This window comes from Poecilia reticulata, chromosome 16 (genome assembly GCF_904066995.2).
Source record: "Poecilia reticulata chromosome 16, P_reticulata-male-v2, whole genome shotgun sequence".
NCBI lineage: Eukaryota > Metazoa > Chordata > Actinopteri > Cyprinodontiformes > Poeciliidae > Poecilia > Poecilia reticulata.
Window position 1 is genome coordinate 5,776,553 of NC_088845.1, and position 16,470 is coordinate 5,793,022.

At 37.7% G+C, this 16,470-nt stretch overlaps 1 protein-coding gene across 1 annotated transcript in view; it reads right to left on the reverse strand.

Moving 5' to 3' along the window:
- thsd7ab (thrombospondin, type I, domain containing 7Ab) overlaps nt 1-16,470 on the reverse strand; it is a 226,273-nt gene that overhangs the window by 84,855 nt on the left and 124,948 nt on the right. The window contains exons 6-7 of the mRNA XM_081597176.1: nt 6,400-6,555; nt 4,575-4,778 (exon numbers count right to left, since the gene is read on the reverse strand). Coding sequence (XP_081453302.1) covers nt 4,575-4,778; nt 6,400-6,555 — 360 coding nt within the window. The remainder of the gene's footprint in view (nt 1-4,574; nt 4,779-6,399; nt 6,556-16,470) is intronic.

Here is a 16,470-nt window from a genome sequence, read left to right on the forward strand (position 1 = left end):
CATTTGAGTTTTAGTGCAAAGTAATAAGAATAATAAGAGGATTAGTGTCAAAATGCAGTTTGGACCACTATTCAGCAAACTATATCTATAAGACACTGAGGAAAATTAGTCCACAACTTGCTCTCTGATGTTGCTAAATCTAGCAAAATTATTGTCAAACATTTGTGCTATATTTGTGTCATTTTAAAGATATGAATAAATTAAAAGTTACCAGAGGTCATGAAAGGTTAACCAAATCCACACCCCAACTTGTTTAGTCAGACAAATTTGGTGTCAATCAACTCAACTACATTTTTGCAGCAAAAAGTTTTGTTTGTGCTGCTTTTGCTCAGAAGACACTAATGAAAGTTTAACAGTCAAAATGTCGACTCCTTTAGCCAACTGCATTATTCAAACAAAACACTTTGCTGCACAAAAATAGCTGAGTTGATGGACAAAAAAAAAGATTTTGCAAATGTGAGCTGCGGGGTGGTTGACCTCTTTGGCTTGCAAAGTTGCATTTGAATGAACGTTTGGTTGCATTTAGAGAAAAATTTTAATATCAAATCAATTAAAACACCCCTCACTTAAAACATAGACACTAAGGTCGCACTAGTTGTCCAGGATGAGAATGTACAAGAAAACAAGGTCAGCAGATACTCCCGTTTTCTGTAATCTGACATTTTTTTTCCCATTTAATTCAATTTACATTGGAGGCTTAGACCCCCATATGAATACAGTGCACAACTACTCAGCAGTTCAGAAATCTCCAATTTGACTACTTGAGATAGATAATCATTAAACAGATGTTAAAAAGATTTACAATATATTATTGACTGAACATTTCCTGCAGAATCTACAATAAATGTAATCTCTTGAATGTACACATTTGCATGTGATATGCAGGATTTGGGTTAATCTGATTCTTTTCTCTATGAATCAGTGGAAAAAAAGAAATCCATAAGAGTGGATTTGTAAAGAAGAGAATAATCTATGGAGATTACACAGATGTATTGAGATACAGTTATTGAGTGGGTCAGTATTAAAATAATGAAAAATCTTACATAACTCATTGTATTATTGGTACCTTAGAACATAAAGTTTATAGGTCAGAAATTTGGTCATTTTTTGTTATTTTTATTTGACTGCAAAGTTTTCTTATTCCGAGAGTTCAAATGTTTCAGATGAGGATATTAAAAACAGAAAATATTACTGGATAATATATGGAAATAATGTTTAATGAAAGATTTGAGAATATAATTTAATGTCTGGAAACCAGGCTGAAATTAGTTGGTAAGAGTTTCTGTTTTTGCAGTGCAGAAACATGTAGGATATTTCTAGGCTGACTGAAGTTGTTGTTTCTGCTTTCATCCAGTGATAAAGAATATTTTCTTTCACTTTAGCATGCATACAGTATTTTATTATGAATTCTCGATAAAATATTCATTGTGGTGGACCTTTAGCTCCAAGAAATCTCCATGAAAATGGGGGCACTTCACATGAAAGGCGCAAATTCACATAGGATTCCTGTGTTTCATCGCTATTGTTCATGTTTTATTGATGAGTTCCTAGTAGCCGCTATAAGTGGATTATATTAACCCACATATCTGAGTGAGTTACTTGATACTCTGCCATAAATCAGGTGGTTAAGCGATATGTATACTCTTAAAAAATACATGCAAACCTTTCCATGACTGAATTGAACCAAAACCCTCACTGCAGCCGACTTTATATTGAGATGTCACTTTGACTGAGACGCAGTGAACCCATCATGACTGAAACGGAAAAGCATGAAAATAAGAAACGACAAGGGACCTGCGTATTTCTCAGGCTCCGACAAAGACGCATGAATGAACAGAACCACCCACTATGAGGGCAGAAACCTCAACGCTCTGTATGCAGAGAAGAAAAAGCTCCCCGACTAAGTGGCCAAGCAGTCAGCTTTGGGAATATCAATAGCCAGTTTCAATAACATTTGTATCGACCTTCGCCTGCTGTCTGGGGCCTGGCTGGGTGGCCTTTTCTGGGGGTTTTTATGACTGGTACACACACAGTGAAAAAACAAAAAACAACAACAAAAAAACACAACACGCGGCCACAATGTCGCAGTGAAAAATTGCCGAGGCGAAAAGCAGATCGAAAATCCAAAGAGAACAAATCAATTCTCATCAGATGTGAAGGAGATCAATCAGCTGAAGTCACAGAGAAAGAAGAACAAAAAACACGTTTCTACAGGTAAAACCGTACAGAGCACCAACATTTTATACATAAACTGCTTAGATTTATTTATAAGTAACTGCATTTGAGCATAAAATTAACATTTATGTAGATGAGATTTGTAAATAACCTGAAAGCCAACAGCTGCCTGCTTTATTAATTACCATGATGATATTCTGATTGCCATTTTTACTCTTCTAAAAGTAACATTTGTGTTAATCTCATGGTTAATGATGGTAGTAATGATGATACTGTGGTTTTGTGATTAATACTGCTCTTCCCAATCGCTTCCTTTTTTTATTTGTTCCTTTTACTTTGAAATGTAACTTCAAATATAATCTGGTCTCTAAAAATTGTTGCTCAATTCTTATGATTACACACTCAAACTTTTTATTTTCAGCAGTTGCTTTTTTTGAGTCTATATTATCCAGTTAGCAACTATTATTTCAATTATCGATTAATCATGATTAAACTGATTAATCGTTTCAGTCCTAATCGCTATAGTTATTAAGCCAATTGAAATCCATTTTCTAAATCATTTACACTTCTACAGATTTTCCCAATTAAATATGATCATAAGATTTTAAAAAATGTAGTTTTACCATAGGCACAACTGGCAGCCCACTAGTTTATATATCATCCAGTCTGTTCTTTTGTTTCATAGCGAAGAGAGAAAAATCCTATTGACAATCAAATTTTGTGCTTTTGAATGATATTTTTTGCATGATTTTCTCATATAGTGACGTCAGTAGAGGCAGGAAAGTGAAGATACACTCTTGTGCTTTTGTTATTCGTTATTCATGTGTCCCTGCAGCCCCTTCTATCAGACAGAAGAGTTAAACTCAGGACAGCCAAAATAATTCGAGGCTTTATTCCTTAAGCTGTTTAAAATGCGTCTAGTTTCTCATCAGCATCGATACGGCAGGTGAACTGAAACACAACCATCAAGATAGGAGCCTGAAGCAAATGTACAGCACTCTGAACTCTAAATAACACATTAAAACTAATGAAACCGCTCACACGATCCGCTCCACTCATTAAAATACAACCGTCTGAATGCTGTGTGAAGTGTGTGATTTGTCTGGAACTTCCAATAAAGTGCAATAGTTCATTTGTTTATTTGATATTCAAAAGTTGATGCACAATTTGTTCATATTTTCCAAAGGTAAAATGTACTAGTCAGGATTAGGGCTGAAACGATTAATTTGATTATTCGAATTAATCGTGATTAATCGATTATTTAAATAGTCATCAACTAATTTAGTAATCGATTAATTGTTAACTAGAGTATACAGACTCAAAAGCATGCAATTTGCTGAAAGAACAACATATTTAGAGCAGAAATTAAGGCGTTTTGAAAATAACGCCAATTATTTTTTTAAAAATCACATTTTTCAATAAAAACTTTATTAGGATGAGTTGGTTTTTTGGTTGTATCAAAATTAGTGAAATAGAAACACTTTTGTTGCATCATAAGAGTCACATGATCAACAACCAGGTGTTGCCACTGGCACAAACAACAAAGAAGACAACAGGAAGTGGTTGGAGGATGAGGGCGCTGCATGCTCTTTAATGATTTGTCGCGTGGACAAACTTATTCATGTGATTTAAATGTGTTTCTTATTTAAAGGAAACACAGCAACTGTTAAATTGTTTTTATTTTTTTTTTTATATGAGCAAAATTTCAACATTTTGTGCGTATTCATAATGGAAATGCAGCTTATGCTATCGCAGAGCTAATTACATTACCTTTAGATATCAGGAGTAATAAAAGAAAGCTGTAATAATGTAAAGCAGCAAAGAGTGGAAGTTACTCCGACTCCCAGAGTTTCTGAGCACTGATTTGATATACTGAGAAGGAGGTTTAATTGTGCGTGCAGAGAGGAAACTGTAATGAGACAGACAGCAGGGAGACGGGTGGCAAAGCTGAATCAAGCAAGCGTTAAAGCAGGAGAGGTTTAAAAAAAAAGACAGAGGGAGGAAGGATGAGGGGAAGAGGAGTTGTGTAATGGAAATCTCCTCACGTACGTCAATGTCCACCAAAAGCCGGAGGGTCAGCAGATAGGTGACCTTGAGAAATATGGTGTTTTTCTTGCAAAGCCTGGCCTGTGTGTCATTTTTTTAAATTTGACAAATGGAGGTGGATTTAAAAAAAAATCACCGCAGTACAGGGATGGGCAAATTAGAGCTTGTTTGCTTGATGATGTCAATCATGAAACGCCGTCTCAGAGGACGGATGTGCTTAATTTGAACAAATGACTCACAGTTTTGAAAACACACAGCATAATAAAGCATCATTGCCATCTGCGCATCATCTCATCACTCTGCGAAAATCCCATCATCCGATCGGACGATGAGATCAAATTGCCTCCGCTCACCGTTACTGTTGATGCATTGAACTTGAGGCAGCTGAGTTCCAGGGCCGCACTGCTTCCCGTCATCAGGAATACACCTGTCCAGGCTGACCAGCTGCCATTTGTAGCAGCTGGGTTCATCACACGGCATGGCCTCCACAAGGTGAGGGCAGCTTCCTAGGCCCCCGGTTGGTTCGTTGGTAATCTGTCGTTTCCTCAGTTTGAAGCCTATAGGTAAAAAAAAAAAAAAAAAAAAAGACTTCTAAATATACTGCTCAAAAAATAAAGGGAACACTTAAACAACACAATATAACTCCAAGTAAATCAAACTTCTGTGAAATCAAACTGTCCACTTAGGAAGCAACACTGATTGACCAGACGAGGGTCCCCATTGTCAATCAGTGTTGCTTCCTAAGTGGACAGTTTGATTTCACAGAAGTTTGATTTACTTGGAGTTATATTGTGTTGTTTAAGTGTTCCCTTTATTTTTTTAAGCAGTGTATATCCTTCCATTGGTTTGAATACAGTCTATCATCAATATAAGCATAAATCAGTGACAATATAAATCACAATAGACGTGTGATCAAAATCAATTCAATATTTGGAATATTCACTGAATTCTGATCCAGAACCGCACAGCATTCTGGGAGATGTAGGCAGAGGAAAGACTTTAGCTGCTCAGCTCAACCTTTCACAGCCAGCTAAGCAAAGTTGGTGGAATCCACTCTGACTCACTCTTTGGTTACCTAGCAACTCACTCACTCCTTGGTTACCTAGCAACGACCTGCTGAGAAACTGGCACAGCAGCAGTTTAAAGTTTCCCCACTTTGCCTCATAACTGCTTAAAAATTAAAAGAAAAACAACAGCGTAGAGAGAAAACTGGATAAGGTCACACATCCAGTTCGGCAGTATTTCAGAAATTTGAAACAAAAAACTAATCCATAATTATTGATATATTGATATAGGTATAAAACACTTGCATCATGACGCATTTGTCTGCCAGCCATAATATTTATTCAATTACATTTACTAGAGTGATAACTTTAAATAGTATTTTTACTGCTCTATACTATTTACTTCTAAATTAGTAATATTATTGTGAATTACTGCTACACTTATTTGAGTAAAATTTCTGCACATCCAGAAGTTTTACTGAAATTTCTGGATGTGCGGAAAACATATTATTTGAATGTTTGTTTTTCAACTCGATGAAAAACAAACATATTTTAACCAAAAACATACGAGACACAAACATGCATAAGATCTCAGTTTTTCATACCAGCTTTGTTGTCCTAATGTTATTTTCTATCTGATGAACCTGTTGTGCCATTTAGAGAGTAATAATATGCAGTAAATATTGGAATAGAATTTACTTCATTGATCCCCAAAGAGGAAATGCTTATTATTTGACAACTACTTCATTCTAGGTGTTAAATATTAATAATGCAAATATAACCGTAAGCGATAAAATCTATAAGATATATAAATAATTATTGTCACTGGAGGCACATGTTGAGTTTAATATAATAAAATGTGTTTCTTTTCCCTGAATGTGTTGTTTTGCACTTATTTGTGGTCATTTTCTTTATTTCAGTTTTTAAAATGCCAGAATTTGCACATAACTTAATGTTTTGTCAGTTTGATGACATTATCTTAAAATATTAAATCCACCCAGGCACTTTGTGCAGCTGAATGGTTGCCTTGGAGATTAAAGGATTTCTCAAACACGCATGAAAGAATCAAAGCAACTCTCCAGGTAAGATTTAGATGAGGGAATAACATAACACAATATAAAGCTAAAAATGTCCATTTCACATAATTCTGACCCTTTAAAGTTGATATTTGTACCTTTCTTTCCGGTCTGATCGTTGCAGTTCTCAAAGATGCACGGCCCCCAGGCCCCCCAGGGCGACACCTCGCAGTCGATGGGACAGGGGATCTGGCAGAGCTGGGATCTGTTTGGGATCGGGCCCGTGCACAGCTGGTTCTCCATCGGGCGGGAGGCTGTGCAGGTCAGCAAAAGGAAAGGGCAAAATAACCAGCATGAAAAACGAACAAACAAACCTGATTGGACCAGGAAACAAGGATGCAAAAACAATTATTTACTCATTATTGGCGTAAAAAATCCCACAGGGAGAAGCTGAAAACTGCATCAGAAGGGAAAAAAAACAACCATGCCTGCGAGGTAGATGCTATTATCCCTCTGTTTGGTTTCTCCCCTCCCTGTTAGCATGTCAGAATGATAAATTAGCAATGATTATCTCTTGCAGCAACTTGATAGCAACTAGAAACATGGTGGAGCTCTGCTTTTTTCTGACTCTCAGTGGAGATGCAGAGAGGATATAATGCAACACTAAGGTGCAGCAGAACACGGAGGCTGTCTTGGCTCATGTTTATTCTATTAGGTGTAATTTGGCTTCTTTTTCCCTCATGGTGCCATGTTGAATTTAGAAACTCCTTCACTTGATGCATCTTGCAAATGGATGGCGGTCTGAAATATCACCGCAACGTTTCTATGAAAGCAGATGCTACCTGCATGCACAGCATCAAAGAGAGATGCAATAAACAAACAAACAAACGTATGTTCTTGAAAGACACTGATAATCATGTTTGCATATTTTACTAGTATGCTAGTTTTTTCAAAATATTCCTCCAAATATTCGACAATAAAGCGTCTGGTCGCTGTTTGAGGTTTTACTTGGGAATAGAAACTCATCTAAACCAAAGCTGCAGTTTAAAGTTGTTCACCTTTGTCACAAAGAACTTGTCTGTGCAATTTTAATTACACCTACACTGGAAAAAGCACAAAATCATATCAAGTATTTTTAGTCTGGTTTGTGGTGCAAATATCTTAGTACACTTAGAAGTAACTTTTCAAAAAGATGTAGGAGCTTGTGTATGTAAATAATCTATTAATATTGATTAAGAAAACAACTATTTGTCTTATAACATGTTCTTGCTATTAAATGTCTTGCAGTAAGAGAAACAATATGCCAGTGGAACTAGAATGTATTTTTAGATCAATATTAAAGGAATTATTTACCTAAAACAAGCTCCTATTATCTTGCTGAGTAGTTAGTTAGTTCTGTCTTATTTCAAGTCTACTAAGAAATTTCCACTAGAAAGCTTGGTAAGATTTTGTGTTTTTGCAGTGTGGCTTACAATCTAGAAGCTTTAAATTATAGAGAACCCAATCCAATTCCAAGTGTTTGATCTTGACATTCTCATGTTGTTGGTGGTATCTTTGTTTAGGATTAGATGGATGTCATAATTCCTGTCAGTCTGTGATTTTATACCAGCTGCACTCAGATCGCTAAATTGTTAGCTGTGCAGCTAAATTGCATAGCTAGCAACGCTGTACGCATCGTTCAGTTCTAAAGAATATCAGTTTAAATATCTAAGAGTTTTTCACATTTTGGAAATGTAATTAAACTGAAAGAGACTCTAATGGGCATGTTACTAATCTAATGAAGCAGTCTTGTGACAAAATAATTGCTGTAATAAACAACAACAGTTGGGACAAATTGAACAATGAGATTAGGACAGTTAAGCCCAATGTCATTCATACCTTTATCCAATCAATTTCATTCAATTCAATTAATTCAATGTTCAATATAAAAAAAATTCTGGAATTAAATGAAATGAGATAATTGGTTTATCTCAAGATATAAACCAAACAAAAAGGGTATCAATTAAACAATAATTTATCCATTTTCTATTTTTATTTTAATTTAAAAAAAATCAGCATCTCAATAGAGATAAAACCAGTGGAAAATTCTCGATTGGTATGAAACCAAATAAGCATATTATTTTTGCTTTTTTTCACATTTTTATGAGAATTTCTATGACTTATATTGAATTAATTTCAATGTTTGGAGGTTAGAAGGCCTGTTTGGCGTCACCCTAATTTATTACCAGATTTAAATCTAATTTTGTTTTGAATCATTTTGAGCTCAACTGTAAACACATATAGTGCAAAAACAGCTGTTTGAAAAAGGGTTAGTTTTATACAAATGGTACAATTTTTCCACATCTTAATATCTTTTTTTTCATTTAACACTAAATGTTCGAATTACTCTATAACCAAGAGAAAATTATCAATTTAGAAACATTATAAGGAATGCACACATAAGTAAGGGAGGTAATTTGTCAGATATTTTTAATGTGCCATCATCAGAAAATAGAATAGTGTTATTTGATAACTTAAAAATCCTTTTAGGGTGAAAATCCAGGTGATTTTTGTTCCTGTCCAGTTCAGTCTGAAGACCCACCTGGTCGATGTGCATCCTTAAATAAAACTTCTGAGAACTATTTTACAAAGATAAAACAAGCCTGTACAGTTGTACCTTTAAATCACATTTAATCCATTTAAAATAATAATAATAATAAAAAAGAAAATTATTAAGAAATAGCAAAGGGTCAAATTACAAATGTGAAATTCTGAAGTAAAAGCAGCTTGGAAGTATAGTAAAAGTAAGATCCCCACAACTGATTTAAAGGTTATTTAAACTTAATTTAACAGTAAAGAGTATGTTTGTGATTCCAGAAATAATATGTTTTCTCAACCAATTATTTCTTATCTGAACAGTTGAGTTTCTCCCATATTTTTCTCTGCTTTACCTCAAATTGTGTTTTTTTACAGTCCATTAGTTTTCTCAAAATACTTTTAATGCCAAGGCTTGAGCAAAGAGAGAGTGAGAAAAGGAGGAGTTTCAGGTGACTTACAAAATGATATCTATAACAAAATGTCCTGATACTGATTCCCACACACATGATCTTCAATCTTCCATTGAGAGAGAAAAGAAAATAAGGTTGTTTGGTGCAGGAGTGTCAAGCAGACCTGACATTTAAGCAGCCGTTTTGAGGTAGGTGGGATTAAAGGTTTTTTGCTGAAAACCAACTATGCTTTTTTTATCAGATATCCTCCATCTTAAAACCTCACAAGTTTATCTGATGCTGCAGAAGCAGAACTACACCTTTGCTTCAGCTCATGTTGCCTGGAAACAAAACATGATTTTAGAAGACAATTTCAAATCTCCAGTTGTGCTAAAATATTTTTTATATGTACTTTTAGAACATTTCCGCTAAATTGGTTAAACAAACATGCCATAAATAACTGAGGCAGAATATATTACACTTAAGTGTGACATTTGCTAGACTGCAAAAAGAGGAAAATGTTAAAATGAATTTTTGTCTTCAGATACCTCAGTACACTCAAAATAAGATGAAAGTAATTTACAAGTAACATTTCAGAAAGATATTGGAGCTTGTTTTAACAATTCCTTAATATTGATGTGAAAGTATGAGTTACACTGACAGATTATTTCACTTTTAACATAGGGAAACATTTCTTTTTATAAGTGAAATAATGGAACTAGTGTTTTTTTTTAATTAATATTAAGGAATTGTTTACTTATACCAAGCTCCAATATTTTTCTGAAAAGTTTTCTTTTATTTCACGTTTAGCAAAATACTTGGTAAGGTTTTGTGGTTTTCTGGAATATAGATGGTCTGTATACTTCTTCAAACTGTATACAGTTTGAAGAACAGTTTGTACAAATGTACATTTGTATATCAAATGTACATTGGTTAATAACCAATGTACATTTTATGTTTCCATCCATCCATTTTCTTTAGGCGCCATGACGGACGTCAAAAATGAGGATTGGGAATATTGAACAGAGCGACTGAAATTGTTTTCCCAAGTTGTTTTTGCCAGTTAATTCGTGGCTTCTACTTGTTTGAGTCGAGCTAATTTGTCTGTGAACGCAACACATCTGGTTGTGGCTTATGGACAGCGGGATTTATAAAAGTTGGAAACTGCTAGCTTAGAAGCACGTCAGGTGGGACCCATACCTCCACCCACCTTAATTCACACCACATGATTTATGTCGCTATGTCCTAAACAGCAGGTGATCCTCACATCGGAGCAACATTAAAAACGTACAAAAAAAAAACGAGATGCTAACCAGTTTATTTTCGTACATGCTAGGCTACATGACGGTGCAGCTCTGTCTTCATGGTTACCGGTGCAGCTCGGTCTCCATGGTTACCAACGGTCACACGTGTACCTCCTCCAAAATGCCATATTTTATATCTTTCTAATAATATTTACTTATGTATATGTGTATATGAAGTAAAAGTACATAAAAGTACTAAAGTAAAAGTACGGTGACTGTTTATCACATCATGATAAAATAAGTTATGTTACTGAATCAATGAGATGCGTGTTTAAGACCCATAAGCATTAAAAGCAGGTGAATTGATGAATGACGAGAGAAAATGGCCCCAAACGTCAGATATTAACTTGCTAGCAATTTTGTTCACGATAAAAAAAGAAGTAATATTTATCAATCAATCAATCAAATTTTATTTGATTGATTGATTGATCAATCAAATAAAATTGATTGATCAATCAATTCAGCAGCCTGAAATGCCTTGTGCAGCAAGGCATTTCAGGCTGCTGAAATGCCTTGCTGCACATTTCAGCAGCAAGGCATTTCAAAGTGCTTTACATAATTAAAATAAAAACAGCATGTGACATTAATTAATTCCAAGTATATGAACGTTAATCTTACCTTGTAAAACGTGTTGGCTGGAAATCCACGTTTACATCGAGGGCTGACAGTTGTTATGATTAGCGCCCTGCTATGCCGACGCATCTTTCCTTATTAAAAGTTATAAAATAAAATAAGTTTGGTTTGCATCCTAGTTTTTTTCTGCAGCCGACCATGCAGGCTCTATGACCATTTCTGAAGAGAAATCAACTACACCGGAGCGATGTTAGGCTACAGATTTCCGTTTTTAGACCAGCGTCAAAGGAAGCATTGGTTGTTTTGACGTCCGTCATGGCGGAGTGGGCGGAGTTCTGACAGCGTGACGTCACGGGCAAAGGGTCAACAGTTAGCAAAAAATGACGTCTCATTCCTGGCGGCTCTTTTCTCGACGCTGTTAAAACGTTAAAGTACATAAGCTTCTGCTGTTTGTAAAATCAGAAAATGACTATGCTGTCCAAATTATTTCACAAGACACTTTTATAAACACCCTGTCATTTTCTCTGAAATAATCACAGCAGCTTTGAAATAAGTGCCTGTAATCAACTCGTGACATCTCAGGTCCTCATCAGCACCTGCTACCGTGAAAAGACGTGTTTTATTTTAATTACAAGCCTCAGAGGAAAACAAAACAGCCTGAATTGACACCATCTGTTCTGTAAACCAGAACACTAAAAGTGAATCCAACTCACATAAAGCCGATGTCTGAAGGCATCAGACGCTGTGTGAATATACAAAAAAATAAAAGTTTAAATATCTTTATTTATGGAGCCCTTTGGAGACATGGGGGGAATTTTTTCTTTTTCGTTCCCTTGCAATAAATAAGCAAAACACACGCTGGTTTATTTTATATACAGTCACAAATGGCAATTTAAAATGGCAAATATCTTTAAAGACACAAGTTTCTACATTCTTAACGCTTTGGTGCAAAAAACCAGATTGAAAATCACTCTATTACTGCATGTTCATGTTTGTGTAAGGCTGAGATGGGACTGGATATGAAAACTTTCTTAATCAGATTACCAACAGGAAAAAGACACAATCAAAACTGTCAGATTACTTTATTACCCTGTGAAAATAAGTAAATAAAAATACTCCAAATAGTCTGGATTTTTTTATTTGGTTTCTGTTTATGTCTTGGAAGAGACAGAAATGCCATGATTGACCTGTTTTGCTTTTTGCACATAGCTTTGTGGTGCATTTCTATTCTTAAGAAACTGATATAAAACTTGAAATATCTCACAAACGAGACACTAACATAGATGAAGAAACCTTACAAAAACCTTATATTTAACTTGACTACACAAAGACCTGCTGGTTTAATCTATTAATCTTGCTGTTTTAACATTAGTTAGCATACTGTCGGTCGGTGGACTGCGACTGTTTATCACATCATGATAAAATAAGTTATGTTACTGAATCAATGAGATGCGTGTTTAAGACCCGTAAGCATTAAAACCAGGTGAATTGATGAATGACGAGAGAAAATGGCCCCAAACGTCAGATATTAACTTGCTAGCAATTTTGTTCACGTAAAAAAAAAAAAGAAGTAATATTTAGCGTGCAAAGGACAAATAAAATTATTTCTTAGTTTGTTCACAATTAGAGGGGTTGCGAGTTCTAAATGATGTTAGTAGCCTAATTGTAAATAGTTCTAGTAGTTAGAATAATGTACTTTTAGTTGTGTTTTGAAGGCAACATGTGCAGTAGAGTGGCTGCTGACGCAACGTGACGTCGACTGATAATCCCTGTATAACAGGAAGACTCGATTATGTCGCATGAACTGACCAGTACATTATTGTGAGGGAACGCAATACGTTTGGTAATGCAAAAGAAAAAATCCCCCATGTCCTCTACGGGACACCGTACGCTCCTTATTCAGGTAGTCGTACAGTAAAAGCATCGCCAGCTGTTTCAACAAGACATCTAAGAGCTTAAAGTCTGAACCATCGTTCCCTGAGAACTGTGGAGAGACGAGGGGCTTTTGAAATGCAAAATGTCTAATTCCCAGTAAGAACATGCTGAAAGTCACATACTAACTTTGTTGATCCTCTGTTAATCCATGCATTACTGGGGAATCACTCACTTCGATCTTTACAATGGTGAATATTAAACAGAAGACCAAAGTAATACTAGCGTTGAAGTGAAGAAATGAAACATCCCTGTTCTCTGCTTGTCTGTAAGTCCATTTGTAGTTCACTCTCCTGCGAGATAAAACTGACAGCACTGCACAGGAATCCCTCCTGCATCTGTGGCTTGCATTCTGCAGAGGTAGAAAACGGCTCACCAACACTTTGCATCTATATTCTGTTTGTGTGCGAACAAAGTCTTTCCTTCTTCAGTCCCTCTGAAGCTCCAACTCCTCCATTTTAAACACAATGAAGAACTTTTTGTAACAAAATTCAGCGCTCAGATTGAGTGAAAAACTCCAGTTTGAGGTTGTAACTCTCCTGAAATTAAAATGTTTCACAGTTATTGGAATTTGAAAAGAATGGCAGCTACACTGAGCGCTTCTGAATCACTGCTGAAATCAATAGTTTTCTTTCTGTTTGCGAAACGATGCTGTGTTCAAACAGCGGAAAGAAAAGGCATCAAATAGGAAGAAGTCGTGGTAAAAACACAAGAAGACAACCGAAGTGGAGAATATCGGAGAGTGGAAAGATTACAAGGGCAGAGAGGAAACAAGGAAACGAGAGCAGTAGAAAAAGGAAAAGCTTAGAAGAGGAGAGGATGATAACAGAAGAGGAAGAGGATTAAATTCGGTGACAAATTATCCGACCTTTAGTGGGAAGAAAAATGAAAAACAAAAAAGTAAAGACTTTTTCCCATCAATGCAAGTAAATAAAAAAAAAGATACTCTTAGTTGGTTGTTTCTTCCACCCAATCTTGTCATGTTTCTGGCCCGTCTGCCTGCTATGTTTCTCTCCTCTGTACTCCTCATCAAGCTCATCTGGTTCACCTGCATGCTGCTGCGCTGGAGCACAATCAGGCTCATGTCTTCCACCTGTTCTCCAGCAGTTATATTCAGCTCTCAGGCAGGCAGACGGTGCCAGATTTTTGAAAGCCATCGAGTGAGTAGATATCCAGCGTTCTTCCTGACCTGACCACGATCACGAACACAGTTTTGACCCTTGGATTTCCCTGCCTTGCCTTGCCCACGTCGGATTCTTCACTGGCTTCTGTTTTCTGGTCTCGACCCTGTTTCTGCCTTTTGACCTCTGCCTCCTGCCTCGCCCTTGGATTTGTCTGCCTGAGATTGCCTGCTAGTACTGGACCTTTTTTCCGTGACCTGACCACTGCTCTTCGCCAACCCTCAGATACGTTTGTCTGGTCCTGTCTGTCCTAAACCCTGTGCCTCCCAGTCCTGTGCCACTTGTCTTTTCCACTGTGCTACCTGGATCCCTCATCCCCACAACCCCAGGAAGGTTAGTGATCTTTTCCCTTACAGACTTTTGGCCTTCCCCTCCTACCTACAACCCTCTAACCTGATTCTCTGTCCTCAGAGGTTCCTGCTCCTGGCTCGTGGTTCCCCGTTCCTATACCCGGTTCTCAATAAAGACCTTATTGATTTTTACTCTGTGTCTGACTGAAATTTCGGGTCCTCAGGTCTGAACGTTACAGAAAAATCTGGCCAAACATGGACCCTTCGTCGGCACAAGATTGGCGCAGCAATGTTGAGAGTGCCATCAGTCGCCTTAATACCGGTATGAATGAAATCATTTCCACGCTTCGTAACATGTCTTCTCCTCCTGACCAGGCACAACCACAGACACCTCCCAACCAGCCCTGCAGTTCAGCCCGCTGTGGTCAAGGAGCCTCGTCTGACCCCTCCCGAGCTATTTAAAGGAGACTCTGACCAGTGCCGTGCTTCCTCACTCAGTGTGAGATACACTTTGAGTTGCAGCCCTCCTCTTTCCCTACTGAACGCTCCAAAGTGGCATTTGTTATCTCACTTCTGTCCGGTAAGGCTAAACAGTGGGGGACAGCAGAATGGCAGAATGAATCAGATTCCTGTTTGACCTATTCTACATTCTCTAAGGAACTGATCAGGTTTTCGACCCCATCCTCCCTGAGAGGGAGGCAGCTAGGGGGCTACTATCCTTGAAACAGGGGGGTAAGAGTGTAGCCTCTTACATCATTGACTTTCACCTGTTATCTGCAGACAGTAGCTGGAACCAAGAGGCATTAATGGATGTGTTCATGCAAGGTCTTAATGAAAATTAAGGATGAATTGGCCACTCGAGATTACCCTAAGTCCCTCAAGGACCTTGAGGATCTGGCAACCAGGATAGACCTTCGCCTCGCTGAAAGGAGAAGGGAGAGACATCACAACGAGGTTTCATCGACCCATTTGGTCACTCAGGTTCTCGGTCCAAAGCCACAAGTTTCTCCTTCCCCTCAGTAGAGTCACCAGATCCTGAGCCGATGCAGTTGGGGAGAACAAGGATCTCCATGGAGGAACGTTATCGCAGGAGGCAGTTGAATTTATGTTTCTATTGTGGAGGCAAGGGTCACATGGCGGCCAAGTGTCCATTAAAAGGGCAGGCTCAGTAGAGATAGGGGAGTTCTACTGAGCCATAACATGTTGTCCATCTCCTCATTTTCTTTCTCTGCTAACCTTGTGGTCTCCTCCATTTCCCACCAGGTATCAGTCTTCATTGACTCCGGAGCTGATACAGAGTTCATGGATGAATCTTATGCCAGGGGCCTCAACATCAAGCTCCTCCACACTTCATCAGTCCATAATGTTCTAGCTTTGGATGGACATCATATTAGCCGGTCAAACCTCATCACAGAAAAGGTCAGCCTGACGCTTGTGGTAATCATCAGGAGGAGATCACTTTTGTTATTATTCACTCACCACAGTTGCCCATCATTTTGGGGCCCATGGCTTAACAAGCATAACCCTCACATTGACTGGCAGGCCAAGGAAATTTGGGCTGGTCAAGGTCTTGCCTGCTACCTGTTTGCTCTCTGCCTGTACCCCTTCCCTCCAGACAATGTCATTGAAGAAACTTACCCGGACTTATCCAAAGTGCCACCTGATTACCACGATCTGAAGGAGGTGTTCAACAAGTCCCGGGCAACAGCCCTCCCCCCCCATAGGCCTATGATTGTGCCATTGACCTCCTTCCAGGACATCACCCCCAAGGGGCGTTTGTATTCACTGTCTGCTCCGAGAACCAAGCCATGAGGAGGTAGTACAGGATCTCTCAAGGCAGGTATCATTCGCCCGTCCTCTTCTCCTGCTGGTGCGGGTTTTTTTTTGTTGGCAAGAAGGATGGTTCTCTAAGGCCTTGTATAGATTACAGGGGTCTTAATGGCATTAACCGTTAAGAATCGTATCCCCTTCCCCTCAATGAAT